Source organism: Hemitrygon akajei, chromosome 6, assembly GCF_048418815.1.
Source record: "Hemitrygon akajei chromosome 6, sHemAka1.3, whole genome shotgun sequence".
Classification (NCBI taxonomy): domain Eukaryota; kingdom Metazoa; phylum Chordata; class Chondrichthyes; order Myliobatiformes; family Dasyatidae; genus Hemitrygon; species Hemitrygon akajei.
Genome location: NC_133129.1, coordinates 167997359 through 168015461, shown reverse-complemented (window position 1 = coordinate 168015461; position 18103 = coordinate 167997359). Strand labels below are relative to the sequence as shown.

Genomic DNA, 18103 nt, shown 5'->3' with positions numbered 1-18103 from the left:
GCTCAAAGTCGACAAGAGCTTGGGAAACAAGATTGAACTTCTACATGGAGATATGACATACCCAACTGATCTGAACGACGAAATGAACATTTTAAATATGAAACCACAGGGTGAGAATTTCAATTTAATCCAGGCAAGAAGTGCAGAGTCCACTTTTATTAAAAAATTCAAAATATATAAGCAAAATAGTTCTCACCGCTTCGCTGCATGGAAAGAATGGCACTCTTTCACAGAAGGTGATTTGCAAGAGTAATGCTTACACCTGCAGTCACTGAAGAAGGATTTTCAGAATCAATTCAAGGATTTGAACGTTCTGGAATTCCAGACTGGGTAGTTAACCCACTTCTTTGCAAGGTGGAAGAACAGGAAGAGAGCTTGCAAGAAGAAATTATTAAAACTCAGAATGATGAAACGAAAATGCTTTTCAAAAATGACAGCTTTTGTGGTAAGTGGCTACACTGTCATGTTTCCTGGTCTTAGAGAAGAGGCAAACTGCTCTTCATTGAATTTCCAACCTCCTACCTTGTTGGAAGAGATTTGACTTATAGTGTAACGTTATTCTATAATAACCTCACCCCATTCTTCTTTATTTCCAATAAGCCAAAAAGAAAAACATGAAAGCTTTCAACCACACTTTCAACAATATCTCAATTTACTGTTCAGAACCATCTAACCAATCAATAGGTCTTACCTTCCAAGTAGTGTCAAATCTGCAAAGTGTAAACATCACAATGATTCTCTGTTAATAAAAATTTGCAAACCAGAGTTGTGTGCACCTGAATACTACATTACAAGCATCCTTGTCAACTGCTAAAATAAAACTGGCAAAATCAAGAGTGTTGACTCTGAAAGATATTGCAAGGTGAAATGAGGAACACAATGAGTAACATTCTTATTTTGACATTTATATTAGTATTTCTTGTATTTGTAAATGTACATTTAATAACCAATTTATCTCAATTTTCAAGACAAGTACATTCATTCGTTATCACAAATAGATTATTTTAAATTTAGTACTACAAAGGTATTTTTCCTAAATGAGTTGAGTACATACAGTTTAGAGATATTTGTATATAGTGATCTGGTTTTAATAAATGTCTACATTGTGGAAGAAAAAAAAAACAACAAATTAAGAGGTGCTCCAAATTAATGCTATTTTAGTAAATAAGTTACAGCATTAAAATAAATTATTACTCATTTCTCCACACTATATCCAAGGCACAAAGGTTTAGAGTTTTTATTATATAAATATAGAAAACCTTGGCTAATAAAGATGCAGCAAAATCATCTACAAAAATCTACAATCAACACTGCTCTACAAATAATGGCAATATGTAGAAAATAAATACCTAATACAATGTAACAAAAGCAAAGGACTCTGGATGTGCAACACAGAAGCCATAAGTAGTGTTCACAGTTTTGTAACAATCACTGTGTTGGTCAGATAAAACATTAATCAGGTTTTTAAGTTACTGCAAAAAAAAACATTGTACTTTTCTGTAAGAGTACAGAAAGCGTTTGTATTGAACATTCAATGCGAAGCAGCATGGCACGTTTCTGGATCTTCCTAACCACACAACACTGAAAGCCACGCAGAGAACATGAACTTCTCAGTAACCATTGCTGGCAAGGCTGATGCTACATTGGCAATACTGGAGCTGTTCATCTGTTCTTCACACCCGTTAACCAACTTGCCACTGGAATAAAAAAAAAATTACATTTACAGAACTTTAACGATGCAAGGGCAATTCATAACAAAACTGGCTGGCCAAGTACCCTTACTTTCACAGCCAAAGCAATATAGATTTCAAATTAATAAGTGACCAGTGCAGAAAAAGAAGGAAAGCCAATAAAGGACTGCTAAACCTTTATTATTTCATATTTAGTGTTGGCAGCTTAAGCACATGGTCAGACAGAAACATGTTAACAGACTGATAAAACAGCTGTGCATGTCTCATAATTGTGGCCACTCGGATAATTTTATGGAAACAAGAGAATGAGATGCTGGAATCTGGAACAAAAAGGATGTTGGAGGAACTCAGTGGACCAGGCAGCATCTGTGTAGGGAAGTAGACAGTCAACATTTTGGTTGAGATACTTCTTCTGCCCAGTTTCCTCTACAAATGTCTGACTTGTTGAGTTACTCCACCAACTCTTAAGATTTATTTTGTGGTATTTTTACTCCCATTGCAATCCCACCACACCTTCAAGCATTTCAGGTACGAAGTCTCAGTGGCCACACAAAACATTGGCAAATGGCAGATTGGTTCTAGGAATATACAATTCCCTAAATTCAGCAAAAGCTATGCAATAATTGCATTTCCCTAGGCAAACCAAAAGAAACACTTCCACAAAGGATAAAACTGAGTATGGAAAAAACAACTCCATACATCACAAAGCGGAACATAAATAAAGAAATAGCTATCAGGATATTCACTTTAATGTACATTAATGCATTATTCTTAATATCTGGGATGAGCATCAATTTCTTTCAGCTGGGTAACAAAACCAAGGGCATAAAACCTAAATGAAACATGACTTCTCACTTTCCCATAATTGGCATTTCAGCTCTTTGATCCCCAACTTCACAATGCTTGTGGCTGTTGATTACACACTTAAGAACACAAGAAATATTGCTCGCTTAATGGTTCTTTATTACTTTTTAAAGCTTTCCCAATTTCTCAGATTCCCAATACTCTTGGCGACTTTGTACACATGAGCTTTTAGTTTGATGCCTTCCTTTACTTCCTTAGTTGCCCAAGGCTGGCTCTCAACACCCTTACTGTCTTTGCTTTTAACTTTGGTTCAGCACCATGAAAAATTCCTTTGAAAGTTTTCCACTGTTCCTCAAATGTCCCACCATAGAGCCTTGTGTTCCCAGTCTACTCCATCCAACTCCTCAGTCCTGTTGCAGTCTCCCTTGTTTAGGCATAATACATCAGTTTTAGATCAAACTACTGTACCCTCCAATTGTATGAGAAACTCAATCATAATCACTCTTTCCAAGATAGCTAACTAGAAGATAGCTAATTTTACCTATCTCATTGCACAGTACCAGATCCAAGACAGCACGTTCCATTGTAGGTTCAGTAACATGCTATTCAAGACAGATATCACGTACGTATTCTATGAAGTCCCCCTCAAGACTGCTTCAACCCACTGATTCATCAAATCTATGTGCAAGTTAAAGTGCCTCATGATAACTGAGAAATACGCCCCAGATATTTCTCGGTTTACTGTCTGTGCCACTGTAATGTTATTATTTGGCGGCCTATAGACAACTCCCGCCAGTGAGTTTTTCACTTTACTATTCCTAATCTCTACCCAATGGATTCAATATTCTATTCCTTACATCTTATATCATCTCTATTGCCCTGATGTCATCCTTAATTAAGAGCACTACCCCACCTCCTTTACCTTCCTGCCTATTCTTCCGTATTACCTGATATTCTTGGATATTTAATTCCCAATCCTCTCCACTCTGCAACCACGTTTCTGTAATGGCCACTAAATCATACCCCTTTATACAGATTTGTGCCATGTTCACATATAGTCTTAATGGAGGGCACCATTCACTTCAATCTTAATTAAAAGAACCTTATGATAAAAATATTGAGTGATGACTACCAAACATAAAAATTAAAAGCAAAAAGCTTTCAAAAACATGTAAATTAGGATTTTCTAAACATTAGTTAAAGCTATGAATTGCTAAGTTTTCTTAGCCAGAGGTTAGTGTTTTTTTTTTTCAAAATATAATCACCATACTTCTGAGTTTTTACAACTGCAACCAGACTTCTACTAAACCAACTCCTGAATTTGGCACAAAATTAACTCTTTGGAAATAAAGCCGTCTGTACAAGATGTACATTATCAGTTCAAGTTAATCACCAGGTCCATTTCTTTTGCAATAAGCCTTTCAACTGGGACTGTCATAATCAAGACTGTTTTCACATGATTAGGTTTTTTAAATATTTTGTGGATAAAATGCTGACAGTGGAGGAAAATAGTCAGAGCCCCAAGTGGCTGATATAACCAAAAGTGTTGGAAAAAGGATGTAAAAGAATGTGGATATTAGAAAAGGTGAATTCTGTTTTGAAATAAATACAAAAAAAAGGAAGGCTGAATGGTAAGAACCAGTGGTCCTTGTGGAGATTACTTGAAAACAAACCAAAACTGCTCACGGGGGGAGGGGGGGGGGCGGCGTTTGACACTGTATGACGAGCTCCACAGTTAACAAATTTCTAAATTGAAGGAAGTATGTTTGATCCTTCATTAAGAAACCAAAGACAAAATCTTGTAACAATAAAAAAACTAATGAAACTAACACTGGTGAAACAACAAAATAAGCAGTCTCAGCATATTCAAACATACTTAAGCATTAGCAGTCTTTGCATATTTAAAAGTTAATGTTAAAAAATAATTACCCCATCCTATCCCCTGCTCTAACCAGGCTAAAACTGACTAAGGACAAAGTATGAACACGTAACTGCAGTCTTCACTTCATTTCTACCACACCCCAACCCACATGATAAATTACCCATAATAAATGCGCTACACAAAATCCAATATAAACAGAAAATAGAGACATAGCACCTGCACACCTTTCATCTTTATAATTTTAAAATAACCCCCAATTAAAACCTGACAGAAAAAAACTACTAGTATTTAATTTCCAATGAGAGAAGTTGACTGACAGTAATTATGTTAAAAGATACTCATGCCTGTAATGACTAAATCAATTTTCATGTGAATTTAGTTTTATTCGTAATTGCATGCTAAAAATATTGATTCTGTAAAACAATGAAATAACACAAGTTAAACTTTGGGATAATGAAATTTAATCCCAAAGTTGCTCTGTGCTTGCAATGATGTAATAGTTATTGTGAGTGCCACTGGCATCACCATCATACAGATACTAAATCTAGCCAACTTTGAGAGGGACCTTGGTGCTGGTAACAAACACTTGGGTTTTAGAACCATTGCTCCCTATAGAGCTAAGCCAATACCCAATTCCAATATCTGCCCCCAAAAAATTATCTGAATTAATTGGCAAATTCCTAGTCATTGAAGTAGCATGAAGGTTCCCTCACCCGAAGGCCACCGCCGCCACCGCCTGTAGATAAGGAATTCATCTCCTGTTTTTCGAGCTCCTCCTGCTTTTTCTTCTTTCGTTCCACAGATTCTGGATTCTTAATGCCTCTGTGTACATTCTTTATAGAGGAAAACATTAGATATAGAAAATAAACATATAGACATTTTGTTGGCATAACAAACTTAAAAGCCTCAAGTAGAACAGCTCTGAATAAGAGATGCATTGTGGTATCCATACATCAAGGAGATTTACAGACAAGTTTTAAAAAAGTGACTTCAAAAAAAAAAAAAAATTGGTTCATAGAACGAAAAGCTGACAGATTTGCCAACACTTCAGAAAATCAAAAACAGCATGCCCAACATTTTAAACTGCATTGGCTGTATCCAAGATTTCCTACCCCCAAATGCATGCATTACATTGCTCCTCACTTTCTTTCCTGGTCTCTTTCCGAAGCAGCAACCAGTTGCATTCAAATACTGCATCAATATGGTGGTTTAAAATGGAATAAAGACCTTCTTCTCAAAGGTGGAACAGTTTGGATAAGTAGGAAGGAGGCAAACGGGCACAAGACTAAGGAATTTATTTGCTGCTTTTCCAGCTTCTCCAGCTTCTTCTTCTCATTCCAGAAATTCTAGATTCTTAAAAGTCTCTGTGCACATTATTTACAGTGGAATAATTTCACACTTTAGGTATATGACAGGCATTGATTGCAAACTTAAAGCTTCAAGTAGAACAGCTTTGAATCAACGATTTAAAAATGGGCAGGGACCAAGGGAGAGAGACCAGTGGTACAATGCAGAGAATGGATTCCAACATGACAAATCAAAATAGCTGGAATTAAAGCCACCGATGATAAACTAGGTTGCCACATGCACCACTGCCCCAAATCTCACCTCGCATTCCTACAGCTATTATTTTGACTGTACTCATTCAAGTCCTTTGTCAGCTTCTTTGGAAGAAAACCTCTCCAGAATCTGCTTTCACTTTCCCAAGAGGTTTTAATAAAGCCATGAAATAACTGTTTAATAAGCTTGGCTTGAAAAACATTTTAGTGATCTTCTTACAAGTTATGGGTGATGGAGGGGGAATGCTTTTAAATAAAATAGCTGTCAAAGCTTTCAGCAGCATTATGGTGGACCAGCTACTGGATACCAAGATGCTTCAGATCATCTTCTTGATTCCTGCATATTCAGATCCAAAACGTACACAAGCAGCAAGCTTGGACCAGTAAGGTTCCATCTAATATTATTAGCAATGAATTTAATATGAAAGTTTTAAAAGTAGAAAATAAATAATAAATTAGCAGCATAGCACATTTGAATTCTACAATGCTGTTCATAAAAAGAAATGCGATTTGGCAAGTGCTGTATGTGTTGTCAATAGTACATACTGTATTTACTCCGGAGTGCATTCAGTATCAATGCCAATGTCTTAGAAAGACTTTGCAAAGAATCCCCATACTGATGCACACCCACCAACTGGAATACTGGAAAACCTTCCGTTGCTTTATCGAAATATTTCAGGAAAGTGCTAATTAGCATTTGTACCTCTTTCTGGCGCTTCTCAGCAGCTTCGGCTAGTTGTTTCCTTCTTGTGTCCTAGGTAGTTAAATAAATCAGAATACATTAGCTGGTATGAAATAATTATCATTATAATACTCTCAATTTCAGATCATAATACCAAACTTGCAACCTTTGCCTTGTCTTAAAGTTTAATAAAATGGATCTAACTTACTGCAATTACAAACCCAACATTGATGGATCTAGGACAGGGATTCCCAAACTGTTGTCCACAGCTAAAGGTAAGGGTCCATGGCATAAAAAGATTGGGACCCCTGATCTACAATGCATCAATGATTAATCACTAATGAACATGAAATGGTGGCACAATTACAACTAAAAAAGGCAAATATAAGATAATAAGATATAGTAACAGAATTAGGCCAAGTACACAGTATCTTCCAGTTAACCCTGCACGCCAAAATTCTAAAGTTTAACCTAAAGTTGGACTTAACTAGAACACCTTTACTCTATTCTTGTGAGTTAAGTAATTTTGACTGATTAAACTGCAACAACCCATACATGACAGAAGAACAAACATGATATGTCAGACAAAACACAAACTGGAGTAATTTATTCAATATGCAATGTCAGTCATGGATTCCTCCCATTCAAACCCAGAGCTACCCAACATCAAAACATGCCAAATAGGAATTCATAATTTGACAGGCCCATCTGCATTATATCCGTGTCTTACTCCAATCTTAGATTCTCTGATCTCAGTGACTGTTGTAGCGTGATAACAATCAGTAAGTTTCTCTCTTTGGATGGCATTACTGTATAATTACTTTCAAAAGATTCTAGATGATGCCAAGGAGAGGCATAGTCGGGATACAACTAGCATCAGTTTTTAAAAACATACAAATCGTGGATAAATGCAGCATCATGCTACATTCTTTTTAAAATTTATCCACAATTTGTTTTAAATGCCTATTTTTCACAACCATCCAGCCAAATATACTAATATAAATAGCCAAATATACAGTTGCTCAAAGCAACTGGACTCAGGTTAACAAGTACAACTTAATTGTAATTTAAATGATTAAATTTCATTTTACCTACAAAATGAGTGACTATTCACAGAACCAAATTATGCAACAGAAGAAGCAATGATTTGGCTAACCATATATGCCAACTTTTGAAGGAACTGTCAAATAGTCTTGCTTTCCCTTCCACCCTCCCAATGGCGAGTAATTCTTCCCTTTTTACCCATTTAATTACCCCCTTACTACTGAACATAGTGCAAATGTCCTTTGGCCCATGATGTTGTGCCAACCTATATAAACTAACTAACGATCCCTCCTACACCAGTTTTCTTATATCCTTTTCGACTTAAATGGCACTATTTTATCGGCCCCTACCAGCACCCCCCGCAGTGTGTTCCAAGCACCCACCACTGTGCAAAAAAGACCTCTGACATTGCCCCCTAAGTCCCTAACACTGGGCACATCTAAAAAGACTGTTGCCACAAGAAAGCAGCATCCATCAGCAAGGACAATCGCCATCCAGGCCATGCTCTCATCTCAGTTACCATTGGGAAGGTGGTACAGGAGCTTTACCTCCCATACCACCAGATTCTGGAACAGTTATTACCCTTCAACCATCAGGCTCATGAAACCGCATAGACAATTTCACTCGCCACTACACTAAGCTGATTTCTAACCTATGGACTCACTTTAAAGGACTCTGCAACTCAGGTCCTCAGTATTATTATTTTATTATTAGTTTTTTTTTGCATTAGCACAACGTGTTTTCTTTTGCACTTTGATTACTTGTCAATCTTTGTTTATTTGAAGCATTTAATTGATTCTACTGTATTACTTTGTACTACTGTGAATGGCTGCACCTGCAAGAAAATGAATCTCAGGGTAGTATTCGGTGACATGTACATAATTTACTTCGAACTTTCCTCCACTTACTTAAACAGATGTTTCCTCGTATTGGCCATTGCTGTCTTGGTAAAAGGTTGCTGGCTGTCCTCGCTTTCTATGCCTCTCATAATCTTATACACCTCTATTAGTCACCTCTCATGCTCCTTCGATCCAAAGAGAAAAGCCCTAGCTTGCCTAACCTTTTCTCTAATCCAGGCAACATCCGGGTAAATTTCATCTGTACCTTCTAGAGCTTTCAGATCCTTCCTATAATGATGCGACCAGAACTGAACACAATACTCTTAAGGGTGATTTAACCGGTTTTACAGAGCTTCAACATTACATCATAGCTCAGCCCAACTAATAAAGGCCAGTGCATCATATACATTCTATATTGTGCTATCAACATTGCTTAGAATCCTGCCGTTAACATTATGTTTTTGAGATTGATCGTCTTAAGTGTCTATCACTTCACACTTCTATCTGAAATCCATCTGCTGCTTTACTGCCCAGTTCTGCAACCCGTCCAAGTCCCATTGTAAACTATCTGCACTATCCACAACACCATCAACCTTTGTGATATCTGCTTACCCACACTTCCATTTCCTCATCCAAGTCATTTATAAAAATCACGGAATTGGGGTACCAAAACAGAAGCTTGTGGTAATCACCACTAGGCAACATATAAACCTCCAGGCAACATATACCCCATCTACTACCACCCTCTGCCCTCTTTGAGCAAGCCAATTATGAATCCACCTGCCCAAGTTTCCATGGATCCCAGGAGTCATGACTTTCTGGATGAGCCCACCATGAGGAATCTTGTTAAATGCATAACTAAAATCCACACCCCCCACTCTATCTACAATGTGTTTTGTTACCTACTCAAATAAACTCAATAAGGCTTGTGAGGCATGGCCTGCCCCTCACAAAGCCATGCTGACTACCCTCAACAAGACTGTTTCCCCGGATCTGCATAATTCCTGTCCCTAGGAATCTGTTCCATTAGCTTGCGCACCACTGATGTGAAACTTACTTGCAAACAATTCCCAGGATCTCTCTATTGTGGTCAATTACATTGTCAATAGCCATGCAAAATCTGGTTCCTTGCATTAAAGGCTTATATTGGTTCTTATAATTATAAAAAGCTACCTTATATATCTGAAGAGCCCTGTCTGATTTTGCTTCCTACACCTTATTTAGGAAGAACCTTAAAAAGCAAACACAAGGAAATCTGCAGATGCTGGAAATTCAAGTAACACACACAAAATGCTGGTGGATCGCAGCAGGCCAGGCAGCATCTATAGAGGAAAGCACTGTCAACTTTTCGGGCCGAGACCCTTCGTCAGGACTAACTGAAAGGAAAGATAGTAAGAGATTTGAAAGTAGGAGGGGGAGGGGGAAATGCAAAATGATAGGAGAAGACCGGAGGGGGTGGGGTGAAGCTGAGACCTGGGATCCTCAGAAGGTCCAAATTGAGAAGACACGTTCCAAAGAAGGATATATGGCTGTAAAAGTGGGTTTGGGCCAACGTCGACAGTGCTTCTCCCTATAGGTGCTGCCTGGCCTGCTGCGTTCCACCAGCACTTTGTGTGTGTGTTGTTAGGAAGAACCTTCCCTCTTTCTCTTGTCTATTATTTGCTTGCCTCACTGAGACAAAACAATGCAAAAACCAATGCAAGCAAATGAATATGGCTCTGAAATTCCCTCAAAAAATGCTATCCAGATCAGCTTTTTGTGTACATTTTATTTCACTGGATTATTTTATTAAATTTACATCCTTTCCAAGAGCTCAACATTCTGTCGAAGATGGGGAGCCCAGAATTAGTAATATTCAAGTTCAGACCTAACTAGTGTTTCAAAAGTTTAAGTATAATCTATTAGTACACTTCTATTATATTCAGAGTGCCCTTTTAGAAAGCTTTCTAGCTAGTTCTATTGTTTTCAAAAACATATGCGCATCCTAGTTGAACTGGTGTGTACATCCTTTTATAGTTATGTTTAAAACTGGAAATTGCAAACAGTACTTTAAAAGCTACTTAGCGAGCTCATCCATAATATATTTAAATATTTACCAACACCATAATCTGTCACCATTTCTACTCAGCTTATGTAACAGAAATTCCACTATGCAGATTGGATATGAGATTTAATATGCAGCAATATAAACCTTTAATGCAAGGAACCACACTGCTAATAGCATAAATTGACCACAACTGGTGGTTTGCATATTCAGAAATCAAAACAGAAATACTGAGGGAGTTCAAGATCTTCCTGCCCAAGTTATATATGTTTTGAAGTTTCCTCTGATATACCTATGGTGGGGATATCCAGAACTAGGGGGCACAGCCTCAAAATTGAGGGGTGACCTTTTAGAACAGAGGTAAGGAGGAATTTTTTTAGCCAGAGAGTAGTGATTCTGCGGAATGCTCTGTCACAGACTGTGGTGGAGGCCAAGTCCATGGGTATATTTAAAGTGGAAGTTGATCATTTCCTGATTGGTCAGGGCATCGAAGGATATGGCGAAAAGGCAGGTGTATGGGGTTGAGTGGGATCCAAGAGCAGCTATGGTGGAATGGCAGAGCAGATTCAATGGGCTGAATGGCCTAATTCTGCTTCCATGTCTTATGATCTTATACAGTAGCTCTTGAACATCACTCAACACAAATTTCAAAAGCCTCTAAAACTAAAAATATTAAATTAGTTGCATAAAGACCAGGTATGTTTTTAATAGCATTTGAAACAACATGCTCTCATCAGAACTATCAGACTGACACAAAACATACAAGGGATGTCTTTTTTCCACAGACACAACCTAGCTTGTGGCAAATTTCCAGTTATTTCTGTTTTCCAGATTCAACAGCTATTTTTTTTCTAGGCTGGCCAAAAAAGTATAGTACATACTAAGCAAATAAATCAGGATTTAAAGCAAACAGTCAAAGTCCCTCAGAAATAACTGCAAAGGATTGCACTGTGATAATGGATTTTGTAGCTCATCAAACATCAAGTACTATTGTTCAAATTTTAGCTTTAACATCAGTTTCAAGTAAACATGAATTTATTTCTGTTGACAGAAAGCATTTAGGATTACTTGACAATTTATGCCACAGAAATAATTCTGGGATTAAACATGTTCTAGAAGAGAAATTCAAAGCAATTGAACCAAAGCCAATTATCACAGTTCAATCAGAAGATTCCAATTACATCGATTCCTCTAGTCTAAATCAAGTTAAAAAAAAGTTACATTGGAGTAAACCTTAACTTTCATAAGCCACTATGTATATCTCATGTGATTATGTTGTGGAGTTTTCTCCACTTACACACTCACTGCTTGGACTCCCTAAGGTAAGTGTCTAAAGTTTTACTGAAATAAAAGAGTTAATTGCTAATTAACATTAGAACACAGAATAAATGGAAGTTACTAAGCACATAATCATTCAACTCAGGAGGCTGCTATTAGACCTATGAATTCCCTCCCAACTCCATTTAAGAGCAATTCACCTAGTTTCACTCCCTTGCTCTTGCCCCATAGCACTGCATTTTAAAAGTTTTTAAATTTTGAATACTATCATGAAATTGATCTCTACAATAACCCCTGGCGATGAGTTCCAGATCAAAGTTTTTCCTCACATCACTTCCGGCACCTTTTATCACTCACCACCATTCTTCATGGTCTATATTGAATAGTGGAGCGGGCTCAGAAGGACCAAATGACCTACTATTTTTCTCCCTTCTCCATTAGTAAATTAGATAGATAGATAGATAGATAGATAGATAGATACTTTATTCATCCCCATGGGGAAATTCAGCATTTTTTTCCAATGTCCCATACACTTGTTGTAGCAAAAACTCATTACATACAATACAATACTTAACTCAGTAATAATATGATATGCATCTAAATCACTAGCTCAAAAAGCATTAATAATAGCTTTAAAAAGTTCTTAAGTCCTGGCAGTTGAATTGTAAAGCCTAATGGCATTGGGGAGTATTGACCTCTTCATCCTGTCTGAGGAGCATTGCATCGACAGTAACCTGTCGCTGAAACTGCTTCTCTGTCTCTGGATGGTGCTATGTAGAGGATGTTCAGGGTTTTCCATAATTGACCGTAGCCTACTCAGCGCCCTTCGCTCAGCTACCGATGTTAAACTCTCCAGTACTTTGCCCACGACAGAGCCCGCCTTCCTTATCAGCTTATTAAGACGTGAGGCGTCCTTCTTCTTAATGCTTCCTCCCCAACACGCCACCACAAAGAAGAGGGCGCTCTCAACAACTGACCTATAGAACATCTTCAGCATCTCACTGCAGACATTGAATGACGCCAACCTTCTAAGGAAGTACAGTCGACTCTGTGCCTTCCTGCACAAGGCATCTGTGTTGGCAGTCCAGTCTAGCTTCTCGTCCAACTGTACTCCCAGATACTTGTAGGTCTTAACCTGCTCCACACACTCTCCATTAATGATCACTGGCTCCATGTGAGTCCTAGATCTCCTAAAGTCCACCACCATCTCCTTGGTCTTGGTGACATTGAGACGCAGGTAGTTTGAGTTGCACCATATCACAAAGTCCTGTATCAGTTTCCTATACTCCTCCTCCTAGCTGACACTTCACTTCCAACAATAATTTTTATGCATCTCAAAACTGGATTGCAAACCTGACAGAAATATTTAGTATTTTTGTTGAACTGCAAAGCTTATGTTTTGCATACAATATTTAAAATATCAGTCTCAGCAGTTAAAGGAATTAAGATTAGTGTTCCTTGTAACACAGAGCATGATTAGAGGAATTATGCATGATTCACAGCTAGGGCTTTAACACTTTGAAGCAGTGAATCCCTGACAGCACCATCTCATTTATTTAGGCATAGATGTACACTAGAACAGTTAACAGTGCAATGTTGTAAACACTCACACTTCTACTGTTAATGGGCTGGGCTTTGCAATCTTAATCAACAGGTCTTGCCCTATGCTTTCTACCATATGCTAATTCATATAACCTACAGATCTCCAGTCAACTCACTGAGGACAATAAACAAATTCCAACTTTTACAGATGCCCCACCATGTCAGATTTACTAGGTCAAGCAAGACTGCTTTACTATGAAATGCTACCTGAATTACTTAGAAAATAAATGGTGCACACATGAGTATTTGAATTTTAAAAACACGTCAGCACAAAGCAAATCTCATGGGATTGGAGTATTTACCAACAGGTGCAGGTCACAGATGAAAGCAGAATGGTAAAAGTTTTTACTTCATTGCATTTAAGTGCCAGATACAATAAACAAGTGGCTGTAAACAAACATTCCCTCATCACATACCCACCCAGCACCATTGTGCCAAACACTCACTGAGTCACTCCACAACCACGACTCTGCCCTCACCCCAAGCCTCTGAACATCTCCCACTTCTATAAAACAATCTAAATGGATCCCTACTCATCAGCTCAATCTTCTCCCCAATCCCACCTGTCACATTCACCAAATACATCCGAGCTCTATCGCCTCAACCCTCAGGCAACCACATAAAACCTGACCTGACTTGCTCGCAGACCCATCTCACTTCTGCCTTCCCGAAGCTCTTCCTGCAAATGCTACCACACTCCACCCACCACCAACCTCCCCTCTCACCATTCCCCAAAACTCTCCTTAAACACAGCATTTGCCCCTCCCCATCTAACAACCCTAACGTTTCTCTCACCCACCTCCACTCCTGAATCCCTCTCTCTCAGCACTTACATTTCTTGTACCCCCCCCGCCCATTTAACTCACTCCCAACACATCTGATATCATGCCGCAGACACACCCAATCTTTGTCCTGATTTTTCTAAAGTGGTCTTACCATCCATCACCTTGCCACGCCCTCTTTCACAATCTCTCTCCACCTCTGTTCCATTAAACAGACCCTCATCCCTGACCCAAACTGGTGAAGTCCCACATCACCAGTCAGTCCCACTCTCCCCCCACTCTCCCCCCACCCCCCCCACTACTCTCCATACCCACTTGCCTCTGAACATCCACTTTGGTTCTACCACTATCCTCCCACTCATCAGTATTGGCAGAAGCCCCCAACTCACTTTCCCCCTCCCATATGTTGGATATCCCAGTCCAAGTCACATCATCCCTCAAACCCTCCACTCAACCACCCCCATCCACATTCCGTACCACTCCATCACCCATTCTTCCCTGACCCATCACCAAGCGCTTTTTCATATTCTTCCACACTCTCAGTAGCCTTTACCATTCCATCAACAGACCCGGTCACTTCTTATCCCAACCCATCCACCCCATCACCATATGCCTCCCTCCACCAGGCAACTCCTCTCTTCCCTCATCCACCACAGCCACTTGGTATTGTACCCGACCTCCCATGTCCTCAGACGCTCCCACTCCTTCCTACCACACACATTCTGTATCCCCGTCCCGTCTGCAGACACAGCCCCTTACCCTGTGCCATCTTCCCTCCCACATCCACTCTTTATGTTCATCATCTCTGTCACCAGATGCCCCCATTCTTACCCCCACAGACTATCTGTTCCCATCACCAGACAACTACACTCTCTCCCAGCACACACATACACACCTGTCTGCAATAGCCCCACACTCTCCATTCCCATAATCACTCTGTACTCCCATCCCATCACCACCAGCCACCCCCTTCCCTCCCACCCACACCTTGTAAACCTGCTCCCTTGTCACCAGAGACCCCCCCACACTAAACCCCTCTTCCCCCTCCTGTCTACACTCCAGGCTTCATCCCCCAGTAGCCAGACATGTTCACTCTCCCCCCACACTGTACTCCTACCCTCCTGTCACTAATCACCATACCCCATCCACCCAACATCTGGACCCACATTTCCTGACACCCCCACTCTCCCCCTCACACTGTACCTCTGCCCCAGTTACTAATCACCATACCCCACCCATCCAGTATCTGTCCCCCTGTCTCCAGACACCCCACTCAGTACCCCTGCCCTCTGTTACTAATCACTATTCCCCACCCACTGTCCAGACCCATCTCTCTCCAGACACCCCACTCTCCCCCTCACACTGTACCTCTGCCCCAGTTACTAATCACCATACCCCACCCATCCAGTATCTGTCCCCATCTCCAGACACCCCACTCAGTACCCCGCCCTCCGTTACTAATCACCATTCCCCACCCACTATCCAGACCCCTGTCCCTGTCTCCAGACACCCCACTCTCCCCCATACTGTACCTCTGCCCCATTACTAATCACCATTCCCCACCCACTGTCCAGACCCATCCCTGTCTCGACACCCCACTCTCCCCACACTGTACCCCTGCCCTCTGTTACTAATCACTATTCCCCACCCACTGTCTAGACCCGTCTCTCTCCAGACACCCCACTCTCCCCCTCACACTGTACCTCTGCCCCAGTTACTAATCACCATACCCCACCCATCCAGAATCTGTCCCCATCTCCAGACACCCCACTCAGTACCCCCGCCCTCCGTTACTAATCACCATTCCCCACCCACTATCCAGACCCCTGTCCCTGTCTCCAGACACCCCACTCTCCTCCATACTGTACCTCTGCCCCATTACTAATCACCATTCCCCACCCACTGTCCAGACCCATCCCTGTCTCGACACCTCACTCTCCCCCCACACTGTACCTCTGCCCCATTACTAATCACCATTCCCCACCCATCCAGTATCTGTGTCCCTGTCTCCAGACACCCCACTCTCCCCCATACTGTACCTCTGCCCCATTACTAATCACCATTCCCCATCCACTGTCCAGACCCGTCCCTGTCTCCAGACACCCTACTCTCCCCCCACACTGTACCTCTGCCCCATTACTAATCACCAATTCCCCACCCACTGTCCAGACCCCTGTCCCTGTTTCCAGACACCCCACTCTCCCCATACTGTACCTCTGCCCCAGTTACCAATCACCATACCCCACCCATCCAGTATCTGTCCCCGTCTCCAGACACCCCACTCTCCCCATACTGTACCTCTGCCCCAGTTACTAATCACCATACCCCACCCATCCAGTATCTGTCCCCGTCTCCAGACACCCCACTCTCCCCCATACTGTACCTCTACCCCATTACTAATCGCCATTCCCCACCCACTGTCCAGACCCGTCCCTGTCTCCAGACACCCTACTCTCCCCCCACACTGTACCTCTGCCCCATTACTAATCACCAATTCCCCACCCACTGTCCAGACCCCTGTCCCTGTCTCCAGACACCCCACTCTCCCCATACTGTACCTCTGCCCCAGTTACTAATCACCATACCCCACCCATCCAGCATCTGTCCCCGTCTCCAGACACCCCACTCTCCCCATACTGTACCTCTGCCCCAGTTACTAATCACCATACCCCACCCATCCAGTATCTGTCCCCGTCTCCAGACACCCCACTCAGTACCCCTGCCCTCTGTTACTAATCACCATTCCCCACCCACTGTCCAGACCCCTGTCCCTGTCTCCAGACACCCCACTCTCCCCATACTGTACCTCTGCCCCAGTTACTAATCACCATACCCCACCCATCCAGCATCTGTCCCCGTCTCCAGACACCCCACTCTCCCCATACTGTACCTCTGCCCCAGTTACTAATCACCATACCCCACCCATCCAGTATCTGTCCCCGTCTCCAGACACCCCACTCAGTACCCCTGCCCTCTGTTACTAATCACCATTCCCCATGCACTGTCCAGACCCGTCTCTGTCTCCAGACACCCCACTCTCCCCCCACACTGTACCTCTGCCCCATTACTAATCACCATTCCCCACCCACTGTCCAGACCCGTCTCCAGACACCACACTCTCCCCCTCACACTGTACCTCTGCCCCATTACTAATCACCATTCCCCACCCACTGTCCAGACCCGTCTCCAGATACCACACTCTCCCCCTCACACTGTACCTCTGCCCCATTACTAATCACCATTCCCCACCCACTGTCCAGACCCCTGTCCCTGTCTCCAGACACCCCACTCTCCCCCCACACTGTACCCCTGCCCCCTGTTCCTAATCGCCATTCCCCATCCACCCACTATCTCCCCTGTCTCCAGACACCCCCACTCACTACTTCTGTCACTAGCCACCCCTGCCACCCATAATCCACACACTCACCACCCCCCCACCGGTCCCCAGGCGCTCCCACTCCCCCACCCCACACACACCACGCCGGCCCCTCTGACACCAAACGCTCTCTCCCTTCCCATACACACTCCCCACTCACGGGATCGGGCGTCTGCACCACGTCGTCCGCCGCGCCCCCCAGACATGGCAAACACATTCCCATCCCGGCACCGCTCGCCAACAAGGGGTCTCCAGACGCACTTTCTCCCGGCACCAACCCCGCCCTCCCGGCCCCCGCGTCACGCGTCACGTCACGTCGCGTCGCGTCGCGTCGCCCGACGGAGAAGGAGGCTCAAGCCCAGGCAGGAGGGTGCAGGTTGGGAGGTTCCTCCGACAGTGACACGCACAGGGCGCCCACCGGTACTCGAGATTGGTTCGCAGGAGCCTGTCCCCCTTTTTGCTGTGTTTTTGTTTTACATCTCCAGTCTTTACTGCGTTTTTAATTGTCCATAAACTTTCC

At 42.1% G+C, this 18103-nt stretch overlaps 1 protein-coding gene across 1 annotated transcript; it reads right to left on the bottom strand.

Annotated features, from left to right (window-relative positions):
• Positions 1-1216: 1216 nt before the first annotated feature.
• On the bottom strand, positions 1217-17866 carry svip (small VCP interacting protein). Its single transcript, XM_073047727.1, has 4 exons — positions 17744-17866; positions 6640-6690; positions 5091-5210; positions 1217-1697 (listed from the first exon to the last, which is right to left on the bottom strand). The coding sequence occupies exons 1-4, from the start codon at positions 17804-17806 to the stop codon at positions 1683-1685; spliced, it is 249 nt and encodes an 82-aa protein (XP_072903828.1). The 5' UTR covers positions 17807-17866; the 3' UTR covers positions 1217-1682.
• Positions 17867-18103: the final 237 nt, after the last annotated feature.